At 47.5% G+C, this 15,375-nt stretch overlaps 1 protein-coding gene across 5 annotated transcripts; it reads left to right on the top strand.

Annotated features, from left to right (window-relative positions):
• Positions 1-82: 82 nt before the first annotated feature.
• Positions 83-10,373, top strand: LOC141748565 (nucleoporin NUP35-like). 5 transcript variants are annotated; one of them, XM_074600833.1, is made up of 11 exons: positions 85-231; positions 907-1,067; positions 1,726-1,822; positions 4,392-4,519; positions 6,050-6,110; positions 6,719-6,860; positions 7,256-7,325; positions 7,416-7,544; positions 9,104-9,274; positions 9,671-9,701; positions 10,158-10,373. In XM_074600833.1, the coding sequence occupies exons 6-11, from the start codon at positions 6,727-6,729 to the stop codon at positions 10,268-10,270; spliced, it is 648 nt and encodes a 215-aa protein (XP_074456934.1). In that variant the 5' UTR covers positions 85-231; positions 907-1,067; positions 1,726-1,822; positions 4,392-4,519; positions 6,050-6,110; positions 6,719-6,726; the 3' UTR covers positions 10,271-10,373. The 5 variants fall into 5 exon arrangements, with proteins under 5 accessions (XP_074456933.1, XP_074456937.1, XP_074456934.1 ...); XM_074600834.1 differs by having other exon boundaries at positions 102-231; positions 983-1,067; XM_074600832.1 differs by lacking the exon at positions 907-1,067 and having other exon boundaries at positions 83-231.
• The last annotated feature ends 5,002 nt before the right edge of the window (positions 10,374-15,375 follow it).

Raw genomic sequence — 15,375 nt, 5'->3', positions numbered from 1 at the left:
GACCACTGGAGCCCAGCTGCCTAGGAGCGGAGTGGGCGATGGCCAATGGGCGCGCGGCGTGGGCGGGCCGTCGGCGGCGGGCCGGAAGGGAAGGGGGCGTGGGGAAAATGGCGGGCAGGTGGAAGCGGGCGCGGAGGGGCCCGTGGGGAAAGCGGGTCCTGGCGGGCGGGTCGTCGCGGTCCGGTCCGGGGCCGCGGCGAGCACGTCGTGAAGCATCGGGACCTCGTCAAGGTGAGGCAGGGGGCGGCGGGGTCCCGAGGCGAGACGGGGGGACGTGAGGGGGGCACGGGGAGCCTGCGTGGTCACTGTGGTGTCGGAGGGGGCTGGCTGGGCCCGGCTTCCCGCGGGGTCCCTTCGGCCGGGAGGGGTTGGGGTGCGCTGCTGGCGATGCCGGAGCAATGAAACCCGGAGCGGCGGTCCTCGAGCGGCGGCCGGGCCGAGCTGGTGCCGCCCCGCAGGGACGCGGGGCCGGGCCCTCGGTAGTTCCCCAGCGCTCCCCACAACCGTCTCCAACAAGTTTTTTTGCCCAAGGAGAGGCTACGTTTAAAAGTTAATGAGTTTCCTCTCAAACGTGCCCCTCCATGCAATTGAGTTATGATAACGAAACCCCCCAAAATGACACAACTCGTGGAGATCTGGGCCGTTTCTGGACACATATTGCTTGCGGGCAAATGTCCTCGGGGTACAGATGGTCTGCACGTCACGCTCTGAGGAGACAGTCTGCTGAGAGAGGGGAAGACACAAGGTCCTGGGGTTTTTGTTTGTTTGTTTTGTGGGGATGTGAGTTTTTGGGGGGGCGTGTGTGTGTGTGCTTTCAAAAAGAGAGTGCGATGTTGACTGCAGGTGGCAGCCTGCAGAGCTCTGCTGCTGCCTGAGCTCTCCTTGTCTTTTTCCCTCCTCTTTCAGGGCTGTGACTTTCAGTCGGGTAATTTTAGAAGAGCAGTTAAGTGACTTGTCTGTGTAAAAGTGCTGGTAATTGCAGGAAGGTAACTGCTTGAACCCGTTGTGAAAATGTTGGCTCCAAGTGGAATTTCTGAAGGAAGAGCAGCCATGTCAGGAAGCGAATGGCAAGTTGCGCATCCTCTGAAAGGGGTGCGGGTGAAGCTGAGCTTGGGCGTGCAGCCTGCGCTGTCGGGGACGCTCGGGGGCTCCTCGCCAAAGCAGCCGGGCGTGCGCGGGCACCCGCAGGGTTGCGCTCTGGTCTGAGAGCGTGCCCTGCTTTTGCTGTTGGGCGAGGGAATAGAGCGTGTGCCCGGTAAAGCCAAGGGCAGCCAAAAGCTGGGAGGGAGCCTGCGCGGGTTTGGTGGCGCAAGGGCAGTTTGAAAAGATCGTGGCCGTTTGGAGAAACGGCCTGGGAAAAACAGCTGCTTTGTTGCAAGGAGGCAGTTTGGAAGGACACGTGGTTGCTGCACCCTTTAAGAAAAATATTCAGCTCAGGACGTATAGGGTGAGGAGACCTAGGCTCTGCTTGGCTCGAGAAAATGTCCGTAGGCGTCTGTGCCTGTCAGCTGCGTGTGCTGGGGAAAGTGGCTCTGGGGGAAGTAAAGCTGCCAGCGAGTCAAAAAAATGCCAAGCTCTAGTGGCCGGTATCAATTACTGTGCCAGAGATGGTGCCCAATGCTTTTTCCTCCACTCGGCTGCAGCCTCTGCAAACCCCCACGGAAGAAGGAGGCCTTGGACTGCTACCCAGCTTTGGGCTAAAGGTTTTTTTTCCTCTCTCGGCAGAATGTCAACTGCCAGCGTTTCTCCGTGGTTGCCCTTTTGTTGTGCGGTGACAGCGCAGGACCGATGGAAAGGATCCGGAGTGCTCTGTGAGTACGAGGTACGTCTGCGATGGGTGTCTGCTTTCTTCCGAAAGTCCTGGTAGTGTGGACTTTGAAGTTAACACGAGGGCTTCGTCAGCTCTCCTTCTATAGTTTTTGTATGAAATATTTTAACAAAACAGTACAAATAATATAAGGTCTGTTCTGGCGCACGTTAGGCCCATGCAAGGCGTACTTCCCTGCGTTTGCTTTCTCTTCCTGAAAGCACAGTCGTCTTCTCTTTCTGTGTGCTTGCTCTTAAGTGATGCTGTGAAAATAATTGTGGACTAAAAGGGGGAAGAAACTGTTTGTGAGATTTCAGATGTTCAGGAGAAGCAGGCTCTGTGTTCCTGATAAAAGCTTTATGCTTTTCAGTCAGTGTTTAGGATACCTTATAGCAGGACTCGAGAAACCTTACTGAGATACTGGCATCTGTCCTAAAGCAATCGAGGTCCAATTGCTTTTCCACGAAGCATCAGCAGCCTCGTAACTAGTGAGGGTGAGTCCTGCTGTGGTTTTGCCGAGTGGTTGCTTCCATGGTGTCCTTTGTCCGTAACATAAGGTGTGTCATTTTGATGTTGGTTGGAAAGAGATTTTCCAAAATAGAACCGTTTCTCACTGAAGGCACTTGCCTTTTTATGAAGCTCCCGTCAGAGCGGGCCCTCAGAGATGAAGCACTGGGCCATAGAAGTCGTGAGCAACGAGACTTGGCGCTCTCTTTGCACTTCTTTGCCGGCCTTTGTGCTCTCGGTTGTAACAGTGGAGATATCATAGAACCCTGTTCCTATGGATTGCAGCCCCGGGGATTTGATTTCCTCCCCCCCACCCCCGACCTTCCAGAGTAAAACCATTGGGAGGGATCTCTTATCTCGCTGATTTTTCTATGCTAAATGAAACTTTTTTAAAAAAAAGCTGAAACTGTGTCATTTACAAACTGACTGGCAGCGTTTAAAACTGCCACTGCTAATTAGCTGTGGCATACATTTGGCGAGGCGCACTGAAGCAGTTAGGTATTTGTTGCACGTGTTTAAAAGGAGAGGCAACTGAATGTAATGGGCTCTTTTCCCCTGGTATTTTGACGGGGAGCTCTGGACTTCTGCATTTCTGTATGCCATCACCTCCTGGAACAGGTAGATGTCCTGTGAAACTAGATAATCGACTTTGTTACTGCTTTCCTCAATAGACAAAAATCATCCCGAGGTTTCTGAGGTGATTTTCCCGCGTGTGCTGAGCGAGGCTTCTGGAGCGCCGGTCGCCCCTCGCTCGTCGGCTCCCGGCCCGCAGGAGCGGCTCCCCCCGGCCCGACACCCGAACGCGGTCTGCCAGCGCAGCCCCGTCTGTTTCTCGGGGAAAGCCCTTGGCCGTGCAGACGCCTCCGGGCCCAGCACAGGCTTCCCCCGGCCCGGCCCGGCCCGGCCCGGCCGTCTTGGCCGCGGGGCCGCCGCCCCTTCCCGGCCCCGCGCCCCCTGCGCCTCTGCCCCGCGCCGCCGGGCCCCGCGCGCGCCGCTCCCGCCGGCCGTTGGGCTCGCGCGGAGCCGTTGGGCGGCGCGAGGCGCCTCGGGGGTGGCGGTTGCCCGGCCGAGGTCGCCCGGCTCTTCCCCCCGGCGCTGCCCGCGCTCCGCTGGCCGCGTTTTAGAGGCTGTTGGAGTTAGCGCAGCAGACGAGGCGATGGCTCCCGGCGCCCCGGCCTCACCCAAGGCAGGAGACGAGGCTCGGTTTCTGCCCGAGTTCCTCACGGGCGCTTTACCCGATTCAGTGGGTCGGCCCGTACCAGATTTACGCGGCCGCACAGTCAGCGTGTGGGAATTTTGGGCACTACTTGCAGGTCAGAGTTGGTTGCGTGCTGAAAACTTGTCCTGAAAGTCAAAATTTGGTCAAGATAATTGTCGATACTCCTGTCTTTCAATTTCAAGCAGAATTGGACTCCGTGATCCCTATGGGTCCCTTCCAACTTGAGATAGTCTAGGGTTGGTGGTCTCCTGCTCTCCTGCTTGACGATCTTGTCTGCCCTGCCACCCCCCGGTGCCTCCAATACAAGCCGCTGAGGGAAATATTCATGAAATTGAAAATAGTCATGTGAATTTCACCTGGTAGTTTTTAAAAGGGTTTACTACAGCCTCAGGGTGTCAACTCGAGGCAAGAGGGAACCAGGAAGACGGTAACACAGGCCTCCCAGAAGGGGTGGTTAAGTATGTCACTGGAACTGGAAACCTTGCTGGGAGGAGAGTGCTTTGTAGAATACACTGTAACAGTTCTTGGATGTCTCTGGGGTTTTTTGTTTCTCTGGTTGTTTGGTTTTTTTTTTTCGCCTTGGGGTAAACATACAAAATGTTCAGAGATATGCCAAGGTCTTTCAGTCAGTTTAATTCTTGATACTTGTGTAAGGAAGCAGGTTGTGACACCTGTGCGATATTTACATAGAACAATCCAACCTGAAGAGTTTGGTAGGCCAGATGGTTTTGCAGGCCTCCAGTGAAAGAATCAACAGCCTTCCCTGGCCAAAATTCCTGTTGAACTTTCAAGAACAAGTAGCAGCAGAGTAAAATTCCAAGACTTCTCAGGCTCTTCATTTGTTCCTTTTGATTGCAGGGTTATCGTCCTCACTACCAGAAGTCCCTAAGGGTAAAGATAGAAGTGGTGCTCCACCAGTCAGAAGCCTGCGTGACGAATCCTTTAGACCTGGACTTGGATCAACACCTCTAGGCTCAAGAATACCAGTAAGTGGCTTAGATACCAGCCTGCTCGTAGGGGAAGATGTGAGGTAGTTTCCTGCTTCAGTGAATTCTTTTAACTGAGTTGTATCAACTGCCGTAGCAGAATGCCTGGTGGGTTCTTCGGCTCATGCTGTCGCGTAGTCTGGTTGCTTGGTGAGCCTGTTCCTGTGCGGCCCAAACGTGAGCTGCAGTGGTGGAGCTGTCTCCTACTGGGTTTGAGTTTGGGTACTGTAGAGAATGACAAATGCAAATCCTGCCTCTGCTATGCTTTGTCCATGACAAATGCAGTCTTGTTGCAGCTTTTCACCGTCCGGTAAATGTATTGGGCTGCTGATTGCCAGAAGGGTCCAAATATGTGTTATCTTTTCTTTTTGTGGGCACTAGAGGCATGTCCTGAACTAGGAGGAATTTTGCGCTGAGAGCGATATCTCACCAAACGTTGGGCCGGGAGGTGGGGTTGATTTTGAAAGAGTAACAGTAAAATTTCTAGAAGGTCATTCTAACAATAAGCGCCGCTACCTCCTTCAACTGAGCAGTCAAGTGATAGTTGGTTCTTTTTTGGTGAACGCGATTCTGTTGATACAAGGAGAAGGCCTCACTGAATGAGCAGACTTTTGTGTGCGTGTTGCCTTCTGAAAAGTTTATTCTGCAAGTTTGAGTTCTCTGGGAAGGAGGGAACACGACTGTCCTAAAGGACAGGATATTTAAAAAAGCCCCAATAAAAATGAGCAGCTATCAGAAGGCATGTTGCTAGGCCACCTGGTGCTCCAGTTTGTTTGATCTTGTACCTACAAAATGCCATGGTTCGGGCTAAAAATGTACTGAAATAGTTTGGGATGTTGAAATCCTTCTATGTTAAAAAGAAATAACTCCTTCAGTGCAGTTGCGCTAAGTGGTTGAGAGGAAAAGGAAGCGAGTGCGGAGGCTTACAAGTGGGGGTGATGCTCTCATGATTTCTAAGCCTTTTAGACAGTGAAAATCGGATGCTGGTGACTTGTGATCCTGGCATCCTTTCCATCGGGAGGCAGGTGAATGCGTGAGTTGCTCTACTCCAGCAACAGTGAGATGCCTGTTTTGAAGAAGTTAACCTATAAGTTTCTGAGCGTCAGTACCTAAAGCTACTTGGTTTCCCAAAGCATACGGGATTGGTGTTAGTAAGGGTTTTTTCAGATCCTGTTACCTAAAGCTCACCCTAAGCCTAACTAAGCTTTCTTCTTGTAGACCTTGTAAGGCTGAGTAATCAGCTGGAAATTCCAGAACGTAAGAGTTGAGGCTCCTGGATGTCCAGACTCTCTGCTAGACTCTATGTCAGAATGTAAAAACATTGTCACATAACTTTTCATGAACAACTTTTAGTCGTCTTGTATTAAGTCTACGTGGAAACGTCTGTTCTTAGTCTTAAAAGCCAGGAGTAACTTAAGGCAAACAGTTACTCTTCTTGTCTGGTGCTTAAGTTCCCTGGAAATGATCTCTGCTGATCCGAGAAGTGTACCTGTAAGAATGATTTGTTACGCTTTCTGTGTTTTAATGCAGGCCAGCTTTTCTGTAACACAGAGCCCATTGGTTGGAAGCGTGCCATCAACTCCTGGATCAGGTAGATGTCCTGTCAAAACAGATAATCGGCTCTCTTACTGCTTTCCTCAATAGACAAAAATCATTGCTGCATCAGCTCCTTGCTAATTTATGAAGGAGTGGCATCTTTCTTTACTAGCTTTGCAAAAGGTACGTGGATGTGAAATACTTTTCCACTCTGAGAGCGACTGAATTGCAATCAGCTTTACTTACGCCTTCTTCAAAATGTGTTGTTGAACTGAGCACAGAGGTGGTTGTACTTGAGTGAAGCCACTGAGACGGATGGGTCGTCTTCCATCTTCATAAAGTTCCCTATCTTCTGTATGAACCTGTGGCTTCTTGCTAAGCTTAATTGTGCTGCCTTGTTCCTGTTTGGAGTCTGTGTTCAGCTGCTGGTGTCCAGGGCTGAAGGGGAAAGTTAGGGTGTGAGTCATAAAATTTCCTAGCGTGCTTGCAGACGTGAAGGTCGGGTTGATTTGCTGGTTGTCTGTGTCTGCAGGTGAATCTCCCCCAGGCTCTTCCATAAGCAAATGAAATGCTTGCTACTGACTTGATTCTTTCCGTGTAGGCTCCTAAGCTTGTCTGTCTGGCAAAAGTAATTTGTGAAAGAATGCCATTTCAATTTGACAGCTTCAAGTATGTTCGGTCCTGCAAGCGTTGGGCAGCCTAGGAAGACGACTCTTTCTCCTGCTCAGCCAGATCCTTTTTATACTCGAGGTGATTCCCAGAGGTCAGAGGATCAATGGGATGCCGCATGGGTAACTGTATTTGGGTAAGTGGATTTCCAAAGTATTAGAAAAATCAGGGCTGAAATCTCGGCAACGTGTGGAAAGAGGTACTTGGACGTGCTCTTTTCTGGCATTCCTAGGTTCTGCCGGAAATACAGCTGTGGTTAAAGCCAGTAACTGCACCGATGTTAGTGAAGCACCTGAACTTAAGCTGCCTGTTATTTTTTTTTTCAAGTTAGAAAGGCAGCCTTCTAACCATCGAGGTGTGGTGAAGTAAAAGAGCCTAGCTGAGAATATTCCTCAAGTCGCTGCTTCTGAAATGGCACGAACGCCCTTGGCTCTTTTGGATTTCTGAAAACCCTTCATAGGGTTCTGTTGTAGCACCAGACTCCATAAACTACTCATTGTAATTTTTTGCATATTTTCTCCCATGTTTCAGATTTCCTCAAGCATCAGCTTCCTATCTTCTTCTACGATTTGCTCAGTATGGAAACATATTAAAGCATGTGGTATGTCTCAGCTTGAGATTAATTTCTGAAAAGCTTCTGGCTCGTTCTTTAAAAGGCTGAGTGTCACAGTTGTCCCTTAATCTCACCTAGGTGTCCGACACAGGAAACTGGATGCATATTTGCTATCAGTCTAAGCTTCAAGCCCGGAAAGCCTTAAGCAAAGATGGAAGAATTTTTGGTGAATGTATCAGGATCGGTGTCAAGCCCTGTACGGATAAAGTAAGTTAACAGTTGTTTTTATTGAAGTAGAAGGCACTGTGGTTTTGGGCTTCCTCTTTATTTGTCCCGACGTCTTCTATTTTTTCCGTTTTGAATTGCAAAGCGTAGGAAGTTAACTTCTGTGGGCAGAGTCTCTCCTACCTTACATAAGTGTTTGGCAAAATTTCCTGACAAGAAGGTTCACGATTGGAAAGTTCTGTGCTGCTTGGAAGTCACCCTGCCCCCACCAAACCATGTTCCTTTCTTTTCAATAGTGGCTGGAGTGGGGCTGGCTGTATTTCAAGCTAATTTGATCACGGGCTGTTAGTTTTTAGGCGTCGACAGTGCTCTGCCCATGAATTCCTGCAACTCTTTGCATTGGTTACCGTACAGGTGCGGGCTTCTGGTAGGGCTTCTGGTCTCTTCTTACCTTCTTTGCTGTTTTGGCGTCCAGTTTGTATCAATGACTGAATTGCCCAAAAGCTGAAACTCGAGAAGCAACGATCCAAGACACGTAATTGTCAGGTCTCTGGTCTTTGTTGCTTTGAATTTTCTGTCTCTTGTGCACGGTGTGTCCACTTTCAAATACCAATGAATAAGCCCATAATCCTTAACCTGTATTTTTGGAGGCAAGGGAGAATTCTGGAGACCAATGCGTTTGTGGGTTTGGCGTTAGTCTGTAAAGCTCGTCCTTGCAATTGGCAACTAGATAGCATGGCTTTGACAGGAGTGCTTGGGCTTCTGATTTAAAAGGAGCAGTTAGTTGCCCGGCTCAGTGCCCCCTGTGTTGAGCAGAGCGAGCTGCCGCCCCCACTGGAGACTACTCCTATCCTGTGTTTTGGATAGCCACCTCCTGCCAGATGTGCTGCTGGATTCCTGTTGTCTTGAGGCTGGTTGAAGGCTCTGCTCCGCTGAGTTGAAATGTGGCAAATTGGGTCTCCCCAGGCTGGTTGTCATTTCCCACCTTGTTTCCTCTGGGCTCTTGGGGAACTCGTGGTTCCCATCAAGTCACTCGCTGCCTCTTCCGTTTGACGTGCATTCCCTTCTAAACACCAGCTTACAGAAACGGAGCCTTCTGACCGCTTTCTAGCGTTTGGTAAGGGGACTGAGTGAAACTCCTTGGCAAACTGAATCTGAGCCAAGAGCTGCAAGTTGGTAAAGGATTGGAGTCGCTCCTGTAGGGATCGGGTCAAAGATTTTGAGAAGTATTTAGAAAGAGGTGGTTGTGCTACGTATGTTCAGCTGGGCCTGAGAAAAAGATACTGCTTGAGGCTTGCTGCAAGTCTGACAATTTTTCTATTTTCTCTCTACTCTTTCAAACTTGGCTGCCACTGAGTACGTGCAGGGAAGAGATTTCAAGCTTCCACTGCTTCGCAATGGCATAATGCAACGTATCAATGCTTGCGGTGGGGGAAATGCTTGGTGGTGCTCTGTACTGACAGGCAATGTACCCGTGGTCTTTGCTGACTTTGAGATGCGAAGATACGTTATCAAATGATCCTAGATAATAGTTCTAGATAATAAGGGTTGAAATACAGCTTTTTAGTATCTGTTTACATTATGTCATGCCTCTTTTTAAGACTGTGATGGAAAACTTTGCAAGAAGCTCTGCGTCCCCGATGTCTTCAGTTTTCACTCCACCTACAAAATCCGTGGCCAGCACACCAGTACAGCCTGCAAATTATACGACAAGGTTCCCCACAATGAGACCTCTCGTACCACCATATAAAGCCTTCGCTAGTGACTACCAGGTAAGTTAAGGGGAACAGAAGCGTGTGTTTCTGTGTGCTGTCTCCTCTTAGTTGTATGAGGCTGTACGCACGTTCACTTCAATGTGAGCTTAGCCTTCACCTTTTCCTCCTGTCATTTCTTTCAAGATGTGTTTCAAGTACAAACTCTCTCTGTTCAGTCTCAAAAATAATAATAACAATAGCAGTAGTGATGACGATAATAATGATGATAGTAGGAATCAAATAAAGCGATTGAGGACTTGACGTGATTCCAGAGGTTTTGAAAATCTTTCAAACCGATTTTGTCAAAATCTAGTAACGCTTTGGAAAAGAAAAAAACCCTGTGTATTTTAAAAAGAATTAACTGTGTGATCGCTGATTCTGTTTTCTCTCTTCCTCTTTCCCGCTGCCTTCTAGGTGTTTTTGGACGGAGAATCTCCTAGGAAAGGTGAAAGTATGGCATTTTAAACAATGGAATATGTGTTTGGCTGGTAACACACAGGAGGGAGTAAAACACCAAGTTGGTCAGGGTTTGAAGTAGGCTACTGGCATCCGTGGTTAGTTGTATAACTACTGGTGGCGGTATTTTAACTTACGTCTCACCTGTTATGCCTTCAGTTAATTCAGCAGATATGTAGCTTGCACTTTGAAGGCTGGTAATGTAGACGTGATTTTAAAAACTGAGTAGGTGTAAAGAGAAGTGCTTTTTCCCCATTTGTGCTCTATTGTGTGATTGTAGAAAACGTATCAGCACTGACCATTTTTTTCCCTCTGTAATTACTTTCTGTAAATTACTTCCCAGTAAGTTGGAAATGTTTAAAATGGGGGGTTGTTTCCCGATGCCTTTGAACTTATTTTTTGTTTGGTTGTGGTCTGTTTTTTTTTGTTTTGTTTTTTTTGAAAGGTGGTGGACTCCTTGGAGGAAGAACACTGTGCACAGCTGGCTCCCCAGGACTGGGACTGTTCTTAGTATTTGTGATGTTAATGTTTTTTTTAGCATTCATTGCTGTTTTATAATTATCTCTGGCATCATGTTCTCAATGTCATAGCAACTTTTTAACTCGTTGTTTTATAGATAAAGCTAAATAAAGTTAAGTTTTTCCTTGTATTGTTTTTTAAATGGCTGTGAGGACGTTTTTCTGTAATGCATATAAACTGTGCTTCTGTCAACAAAGTCATATTTTCCACTTCTTGGGAAGTAAAACTCAAGGGATCAGGGCCAGCCAGCATGGGTTTAGGAAAGGGAGGTCCTGCTTAACCAACCTGATCTCTTTCTGTGACGACGTGACCTGCCTTCTGGGCGCGGGGAAGGCTGTGGACGTTGTCTGTCTGGACTTTGGTAAGGCCTTTGTCACCGTCCCCCACAGCATTCTCCTGGAGAAGCTGGCGAATCATGGCATAGACAAGCGTACTCTTTGCTGGGTTAAAAACTGGCCGGATGGCCGTGCCCAGAGAGTTGTGATTAATGGGGTGAAAGCCTCGTGGCGGCCCGTCACCAGTGGTGTCCCTCGGGGCTCAGTTTTGGGTCTGCCTTTGTTTAATGTCTGTATCAACGATCTGGATGAGGCGATTGAGTGCACCCTTAGTAAGTTTGCAGACGACACCAAACTAGGTGGGAGTGTTGATCTGCTGGAGGGTGGGAAGGCTCTGCAGGGGGACCTGGACAGGCTGGATCGATGGGCCAAGGCCAACTGTATGAGGTTTAAAAAGGCCAAGGGCTGGGTCCTGCATTTCGGTCACAGCAACCCCAAGCAACGCTTCAGGCTTGGGGAAGAGTGGCTGGAAAGCTGCCCGGCAGAAAAGGACCTGGGGGTGCTGGTGGACGGCCAGCTTAACATGAGCCAGCAGTGTGCCCAGGTGGCCAAGAAGGCCCACAGCATTCTGGCCCGTATCAGGAATAGCGTGGCCAGCAGGAGCAGGGAAGCGATGGTGCCTCTGTACCGGGCCCTGGTGAGGCCTCACCTCGAGTGCTGTGTTCAGTTCTGGGCCCCTCTGTACAAGAGGGACATTGAAGTGCTGGAGCGTGTCCAGAGGAGAGCTACCAGGCTGGTGAGGGGTCTGGAGACCAGGTCATATGAGGAGAGGCTGAGGGAGCTGGGCATGTTTAGCTTGGAGAAGAGGAGGCTGAGGGGAGACCTCATTGCCCTCTATAGCTACCTGAAAGGAGGTTGTAGAGTGGTGGGTGTTGGCCTCTTCTCCCAGGTGAATAATGACAGGACCAGAGGAAATGGTCTGAAGTTGCGGCAGGGGAGGCTTAGATTAGATGTTAGGAGGAATTACTTTAGTGAAAGGGTGGTCAGGCACTGGAACAGCCTGCCCAGGGAGGTGGTTGAGTCACCATCCCTAGAGGTGTTTAAGAAACATCTAGATGTGGCACTTCAGGGCATGCTCTAATGGTAGAGAGTGTAGGGGTTTTTTGTGTGTGTGTATGGTTGGACTCGATGATCTCAAAGGTCCTTTCCAACCATGAAGATTGTATGTTGAAATCAAGAGCATGTCTGAGAAGCTGTAAATTCTTATGTCCTATATAATGTCATGCAACACCTTGATTCTTCTTCAAGTTCTTCAGTTTTGTAAGTGAACTTTCAGCTTAAATAGTTTATTGCTGGTGTAAGCAGATGCGATTGAAGTGACCCCAAAGTTCTGGTCTCTGTAGAGAAGTGCTGGGTACTGTTCATTGCAGTCCTTCGTGTGTGAAGATGGAGACTCTCTTCTGATTAGAAGCAGCATGAAAGTAAGGAATTTCTCTGAACAGCCATTGTTTTATTTTGCTCAATTGTTTATCACATCAGATTTCGATATAGTTTACTGCAGAAATCCGTTTATGAACATAGGAATGTAGGGATGAACTGAATTTTCTGTATGAAAAACGGAGAACTTTTCAATGATTATTTTTTTTTTCCCTTCTGTCCTGTATGTCAGGCACCTATTTAGCACCTTGTTTAGCTGCCTTTGGAGCTCTGTGTGTTCCGTGAGAATCTGTCCCTTGTTGCAGAATTAAGTTCCAAAAAAAGCTGTTTTCTTTTTCAAGGATCTCTCCTGCCTCCTGGTGTCAAGACGGTAATCTTGACTACAGGGACAAGGATAACCTGATAAATGGATGTCTGTGGAGATCTTGGAACTTACAGTTCTGTGGTGTGGGTTATCCAGTTATTAATAATAGACTGTTTCTTTTGAAACCTGTAGTCCAAAATTGTTTTCAGATACAGTGCGGTAGGTGAATATTTTTATTGGAACCCAGACTGGGGGAGCTTTTGTTTTTTGGGTGCGAGTGTGTTAACTGGTCGTTGCTCTTTTGCCAAAACTCCCGTTTCCTCCTGGCAACTAAATGTGCAGCTGGCTTGGAAGAATCATAGTTGCAACACTGTCTGTCATGACACAAAGCACTGTAAAACGAATTTATTAAGCTGTCTAGATCTGTTAATATATTAATAACATACATTATGAATTCAACTAGTGACAGTTTCCAGTCTCCTGCTCAGAAATTTTCAGCAATCCAGATTGCAACAGAAGTTAGACCTTGTTCCATAAAGTCATAAAACTGTAATGAAAATTCCTCTTTATTTAAAAAAAAAACCCAAACAACAAAAGGTTTTGCTGCAAAGGAACCAACTTTTCTTGGCATATCCTGTTTTCTCAGCTGGCAAGTACTTTGACTTGCTGGGCTTTCTCACTGAGTGCTCTGAGATCTCTCTTTACAGCTTGCAAATTTGATTTGTTTACTGTGTAGGTTTGCACCGGTGGATAAGATCATGCTGCTGACTTCAGTGAAATTGAGCGAAGGCTTGCAATATTTTACAGGCATGCAATATGATAGCATGTAGTATCACTTTTCAATAGATGAAATAGAGTTAAAATTGTCCCATCATAGGATACTGTAATGGGATATTGATTTTTAGGTGCCACAGTTTCTCTTCCTTTGTAATTGCATGGTGCTTGTGAACGTATGAAAATGTTCCTTTGCAGATTGGAGGTCATAAAGATTGCAGAGGTCAACCTTATATACAGGCTAGAGGGCAGTCTAATATTAATTACATCATTTTTTCCAGGTGCTGCATTAACAATGGAGCTTGCATATATATTGAATAGTATAGGTTTTGTTCTCGCTAATGGTAAACTGAACAACAATACATTAATTGTTATTCCTATGCACTTATTTAGACTTACCAGCTTTCCCGTTTCTAGCAAATGCGGTAGCTCTTTCGAATGGGAAGTATCAAACCGCTTTCACTCCAGGTAAATTGTAGGAATGAGATAGGATGAACTTGCATCTTGACTTAAAGGCTTAAAGCATCTTTCTAAAAATTAATCTAATGATGTTCACAGATACTTGCATAATTAACAATTTTAAATGTACTTTAATTATTTTTTTACAGCGACAACTAGCCTGATAGATATACAATGATTAACTGCAATATTAGTATTTTAATGGAGTAGGTGATGATAATGACTGTCTTTTCAGTTTTGACCATTTAGTCCTCACTGAGCATCTTACTAGGTGAGTCTTGAAATGTTTTTTTAGCTCTCTGTGTAATTGTCATTCTGGAACACAGAACTATTTGTTTTGGCGCCTCTGTCCTCCTGCTGGTTTTAGACTCCCGTTCTTGTCATAGTGACTTTTGTAAGCACCATATAGACGCTTTGCAAGAAGTAGGTTCTGCCCTGCAGAACGTACAACCTGGAAATGTGAGATTGACAGAAATTGGGATCTTTGTTTTATAGATAAGGAAACTGATGAACCGAAAGATTAAATGACTGATCCCAGGGTTACACTGCAGATCTGGAGCAGCAGAACACATGTAGATCAGAATTTGTTTTAGCACTGTAATAGAATTCTTCACTTCCTGCTGATGTCAGTATGGAACTAGCAAATTTTTTTGAACTCAGTGTTGAGTAGCTTCTGCTAGAAAACTCTGGTTAAGGCTGCATTAGTGCGCCATTTTTTTTCCGAATAAGCATTCAGAGACGGAAATGTCTGCTCCCCTCTTCCCCCTGCTTTTGTGCTTGCTCTGTATTTGCAAACAGGAAGCCAAGTTTGTTGGGAGGGGTAGAAATAATGCCCTCACGCTACGTTTTACCTTGCCATCTGAAAACACCATAGCACTGCTTACCATCTAAAAATCACAGAATCACAGAATCTTAGTGGTTGGAAGGGACCTTTGAGATCATCGAGTCCAACCACATTAAAAAAAGAAAAAAAAAAAAAAAAAACCACAAAAAAAAAAGCACCCACCAACTAAACTCCACACCCACAACCCCACACACAACACCCCACCACAAACCAATAATCTTGGGCACTAGAGCATGCCCTGAAGAGCCATGTCTACACGTTTCTTAAATACCTCCAGGGATGGTGACTCCACCACCTCCCTGGGCAGGCTGTTCCAGTGCCCGACCACTCTTTCAGTAAAGTAATTCTTCCTAATATCTAATCTAAATCTCCCTTGCCGCAGCTTCATACCATTTCCTCTGGTCCTGTCGTTATTCCCTTGGGAGAAGAGGCCAACCCCTGCCTCTCTACAGTTTCCTTTCAGGTAGCTGTAGAGGGCAATGAGGTCTCCCCTCAGCCTCCTCTTCTCCAAGCTAAACATGCCCAGCTCCCTCAGCCTCTCCTCATATGACCTGGTCTCCAGACCCCTCACCAGCCTGGTAGCTCTCCTCTGGACACGCTCCAGCACTTCAGTGTCCTTCCTGTAGTGAGGAGCCCAAAACCGAACACAGGACTCGAGGTGAGGCCTCACCAGGGCCGAGTACAGAGGCACGATGACTTCCCTACTCCTGCTGGCCACGCTATTCCTGATACAAGCCAGGATGCTATTGGCCGCCTTGGCCACCTGGACACACTGCTGGCTCGTGTTAAGCCCGCTGTCCACCCCCAGGTCCTTTTCTGCCGGGCAGCTTTCCAGCCACTCAGCCCCAAGCCTGTAGCGTTGCCCGGGCTACAGGCATCAAGAGCTGCACACAAGTGCAAAGAAGAAGCAAAGAACAGAAATAGCAAAGGGGGCCCGGTGTGTCCCAGAGCAGTAGCAAATATTACGTGCATGAAGGTTAAATCCCACTCCTATGCAGAAGCAATAGAAATCTCTCAATAAAAGAACAAGGAAATCTTGGGTTGCAAGAAG

The sequence above is a fragment of the Larus michahellis genome, chromosome 9, assembly GCF_964199755.1.
Source record: "Larus michahellis chromosome 9, bLarMic1.1, whole genome shotgun sequence".
Classification (NCBI taxonomy): domain Eukaryota; kingdom Metazoa; phylum Chordata; class Aves; order Charadriiformes; family Laridae; genus Larus; species Larus michahellis.
The sequence above is the reverse complement of the archived record's forward strand: the minus strand, read 5'-3'. Positions and strand labels throughout refer to the sequence as shown.